A 4,606-nucleotide genomic window follows, 5' to 3' on the forward strand; every position below is an offset into this window, starting at 1 on the left:
TATAATAGATTAGTATTTTCCATTGAAGATTATTTTGTTGGACTTATCCTAATCATTACGTTTTCCTTAATTTTGAACCACATAAAGTGCTACTTATAAGTTGGATTATAGTGCATATTGAATAATAGGTAAGGGGAGTTTTAAAAGAAAAGGTATTACCGAATTAACGTCAATAGAGTGAAAGTTTTGTGAATGTAGATTTAACGGATAAATATTATTAAAAGTTGTAGGTTAAATCAGATCCTATTTAGTTCAATATCTATTCTAAAAAGAATAACATATCTCTAACTCTAATAACAATAAAATCATTGATACAAAACACTTGTCAACTCATCTACTCCCGTTGACAAGTTGGTCCACCATATTTCAATTTTGTTTTTAAAAATTCTTAACGTTTTGGATTTTTTTTTGTTTGGGCCTATTTATTTGTAATGGGTCAGTGATGAAACGAAGAAAACTAGTGTACATGATGTTTTTTATTTGACATTGAAAATATCATTAAAACAACACAAGCAACTACATCCGTTTGTACATTAGATCATTTTCTCATAAAGGGCAACTCATGGTCCTTCTCATGGTTTGAACTCTCAAATTCCCTTCCTCTGAAAGCTGCACAAAAGGAGACTACAGTTCACATTGTGTTGTTCTTATGCTTATGGAATTTGAAAGGAAAACCATTACCTAAATCTGAGAATAATTAAAGGTTTGTGATTGCATAAGAATATTAGTTACCTGTTTCTTTCTTCTCCTTTCAAGATCAGCCTATGCATAGATGCACGATCCATGTTAGATATGGAATCTAATTACTCACTACAATGTAGAGAAAAAGAAAGAACTTCAACATTGATCAAAGTACAAAATAGTTGGCATACCAGTGAGAGTTTAAGTTGGGCGTTCTCTTCTTTCAACTGGTTCAATTCTGCTTCTAATTCAACTGTGTATGCCTGCAAAAGCAAAAGAAAGCCTTTGGATCCGATGGTTAAAGATAAAAAAAGCAACCATTTTTGTATTTGAAAAGCTTAAAACTTTTTATCCCTCTACTGCAATTTTTCTAAGGCCAAAAACTCTCAAAAGTTATCCTACTTATCTAATCAGGTACCTTTTTCTCTACCTTTTGCTCCAAAGCAGGTAATCAGTTTATGATTTAACAAGAAAAAGCCTATTCTCACATCTTTTACGATACCCCTTTACATCACCCTTTTCTCACTTAAGGAAAAGAAAGCTTATCGATAAAGAAGAATCAAACAACGTTAAAAAAAGGTGCTGTTATAATTAATTTGCTTAACTGTTTTGCCTGCCTCAATTATCAGTGATGCGGGACCTCACCAACTGAAAATCACAACGCACCTAGGCATGTGGCACAGCCAACAAATTTTACTCACAATTTCACATTTTTGCATTCTAAATTAGAATGCTTTGGAAGATAACCAAGCATATCCCAGTGGCGAGTGCAAGGACGTAGAAGAATACAACTTCAAATGTAAACTATGGAAGCTGCAGTGCACATTTCACAGTGTAATTTCTAAGAACCAGACAAACAAAAAGCACATTTCTCAGGAACAATAATTAACAAGACAAAACATCTAGCTTCGTATCAATGCAGTTCAATCATGAAATGAAGAAAGTACCAGTTTTCTTGCTCTGGATCTGGCTGCTGATTCTCTGTTCTTGATCATCCTCCTCTGTCTTCTCTCCACCACCTTCTCCACAGGCCCATCAAACATCCTCTTTCTCCCTCTTGACACACCTCTGTCCATCCCAAACCGGCAACCGAAATTTTCACCAGTACTTATCCCCTCCGGCGAAACCGGGCTCACCGGCGCCACCACTCCCATGTTACTCACTGCCGCATAACCACCGCCTCCATTCACCACCCTCGGTCCAAAGCAAACCGCCGCCGGCACTGCCGCCGGATACCCAGAACACTGTCCAACTGCACCACCACCACCACCACCACTGTTACCCCCACCCTTAGTCACCATCTGATAAGGTGGTCTAACCACATTCCCACCAGCACTACTTCCGACACCGCCGCCGCCGCCAACCCCCATCACCTGCCTTCCGACAAAAGAAGGCTCCATTGTACGGTTGTTATTAGGAAAGAAGCCATACGGCTGCTGCAAATGCTGATTTTGACTTGTAGAAGCTGGAACTGGCATTGCAATGGGACACTGTTCCCTAACTACCCCAGCTTTTATCAAGAAGTCCTCCAATGTCATCTCTCCGAAGGTAGGTTGGCGGCGGGCAGATTCGGTATTTTGAGCATTGTTATCATCATTAACACTCCCACAGTTATTGTTGTCGTTGTTCTGTTGTTGTTGTTGCCGTTGCCGTTGTTGTTGTTTGTGTATCTCAGACCAAACCTCGTCCACTGTTTTCCTACACAGAGGTGCAGGAAGCGTTAGAGACCCTTGCCGAGGAAGGCTGGGTTGCTTCCTTATCAACCCTTTTTCTGCCGAAGCTTCATTCAGAGAGAAGCTGTTGTTATTAATGTTGTTGCTGTTGCTGTTGTTTAAAATCTGAGTTTCTTCTGCACACCATATGCTGCTGATAAACTCGTCCATGTTCATGGACCCAAAGTTCTTGCCACTCTCCCATAGCGTGTGTTGGAACTCGTCCAGGGTGAGGGAGTAGATGGAAGAAGCTTCTCTTCCCAGTGAAGAGAATGGGTGATTCTTGTTCACGTTATGCTGTTGCTCCAACTCTATCGGAGATTCGACGTCGTTTTGCGAGTTCATCTCAGACTCCGCCACCACCATGTTCTTCTTCTCACTCTCTGGTTTTTTTTTTCTCTCTTCGCTGCAAAGATGCCAAGTCAAACGCCAAGTGTTGGTTTTTATTCTTACACTTGCGTTGTGAAAAGTCAAAAGATGAATAGGAGGGAAACTCAAAGATGATATAACAACTTAATAAAAGAACAAAAAACTATCTTTTCAATTCTTATTTTTGGCATTGCGTTAGTAAATAGAAATCCAAACACATATCAAAATTAAAGGCAACAATGAATGTTTCAATTCATAGCTCTAGAACTAGACAGATCTTGACATGCAGTAAGATAAAAATCAAAAACAAATTTTTCTCTACAATCTCTCTGCAATGTGTAAGAGACTACAGTAGAGTTGCAAGAAAGAAACTGAAAAAGAAAAACCTTAGGTGTGTTATTTAATATTATCCGAAAGGGTATGGAGATACAAATGTTGATTTTGATTCTTGTTCCACTGAAGAGGAAATTGTTGGTCTCCACTGAATCCCACTTAGAAAGTGAAGAAAGAATATAATGAGTGTATGAAGTTGGCAAGGTATAGCAGCAAAAGTTGAAAGCTTTGTCTAGTGCCTTGCCTACAAATATCGAAGCAACTACCTGTTTTATTGGCACACAGCACAGAAGTGCAGTAGGTATGGATGGGCCTCAGTAACCATTAATATCGTACCAGATCGAGAGGTAAAAATGTAGAACCTTGTTCTTAGGGGGATTTAACTCTTTATGTGCCTAAACAAAATTATGAGTATAATGATAGTAATAATGTAATGGATATTTAAGAGATCTGATACATACCTTAATATAAAGTTCAAGTTTTTCTTTAAAGTGAGTTAAGTTTTCGCTAAAGAAAAATATCAAATGATACCCACAACTCTTCTCTCAAATGTAATTTTTCAAGTTGTTATTTTAAAAAATAAAAATAAATAGTGTAATATATTTTCAGAGACATCAAAATAGCCAGATTTCAAAAAATAAAAAACAGTATAGCTTTTTAAACAATTATAATTAATTGAAAATATAGAAAACTTATATATAAACTCTGAATACATATATATCATTTGAAAAGTGAGTTAGTTAACACAAAAAATAGCAGTTAGACATAATGTGGGCTATTCTTAACGAAAAACTATGTTATATCAATTCTTTGTGTAAAAATCTGTGAAATTAGTCTCTTGTTCAAATATAGATTACAAGACAAAAAAAAAAATTATAAAACCCAGAAAGTCAAGTAAAAGGATCAAGCATGCACTCTCTGGTCTGTAACATCTATATATCTCATTCAAACCAAAAGACAGAATGAATAGTGCAATGAAAACACAGCAAGATCCACAATTACATTGCATAATGTATACAAAATAAGTAAAAGAAAAAAAGAAAAGATACCTGAAAAATATACGTTCAACTGAAATACCAGTTCTTTGTGTGTGGCTTACAACATTTGGGTAATTGGGAAGAAGAGTTTGTGGGAGTGGCAACACTTGCACAGTGTGTGTTGAAACTCAGAGAGACGCCACACAAAGCACAGTTACTAAATTAAAGAATAAAAAGCTGTTAAATGCAGAAACATATTATATATAAGAATTGAGGAACTTAGGTTGTCCCACGTAGATAACAAAATATCAGAGACCAATTTCCTAAGCCTGATCGAACCTTTTGCCACGTTAAGGACAGGTGTCGCTTCTTCAACCTCCTTCTGTGCACTCACTCCTTTCAGTTCAACACGTGTACCCTTCAATTTCTTTGCCACCTACTACTTAATTTCTTCTAAAAAAAATAAAATTCACTGAAAATGTGCTAGTGTCTACTCTCTTGACTGTGAGGTACAAACCAAGAAAAGGATATCTC

General features: G+C 36.9%; 1 protein-coding gene across 4 annotated transcripts; it reads right to left on the reverse strand.

Annotated features, from left to right (window-relative positions):
• Positions 1-443: 443 nt before the first annotated feature.
• LOC114190412 (protein ABSCISIC ACID-INSENSITIVE 5-like) lies at positions 444-4,311 on the reverse strand. 4 transcript variants are annotated; one of them, XR_014996538.1, is made up of 6 exons: positions 4,145-4,311; positions 1,629-2,847; positions 1,286-1,347; positions 873-944; positions 733-762; positions 575-609 (listed from the first exon to the last, which is right to left on the reverse strand). XR_014996538.1 is itself a non-coding variant. In XM_028079284.2 (5 exons), the coding sequence occupies exons 2-5, from the start codon at positions 2,757-2,759 to the stop codon at positions 547-549; spliced, it is 1,296 nt and encodes a 431-aa protein (XP_027935085.2). In that variant the 5' UTR covers positions 2,760-2,799; positions 4,145-4,307; the 3' UTR covers positions 444-546. The 4 variants fall into 4 exon arrangements, 3 of the variants coding, with proteins under 3 accessions (XP_027935085.2, XP_027935084.2, XP_085531657.1); XM_028079284.2 differs by lacking the exon at positions 1,286-1,347 and having other exon boundaries at positions 444-609; positions 1,629-2,799; positions 4,145-4,307; XM_028079283.2 differs by lacking the exon at positions 1,286-1,347 and having other exon boundaries at positions 444-609; positions 4,145-4,307.
• Between the last annotated feature and the right edge of the window lie 295 nt (positions 4,312-4,606).

Source organism: Vigna unguiculata, chromosome 7 (assembly GCF_037176805.1).
Source record: "Vigna unguiculata cultivar grain cowpea cultivar isolate G323 ecotype 2 chromosome 7, ASM3717680v1, whole genome shotgun sequence".
Taxonomy (NCBI): domain Eukaryota; kingdom Viridiplantae; phylum Streptophyta; class Magnoliopsida; order Fabales; family Fabaceae; genus Vigna; species Vigna unguiculata.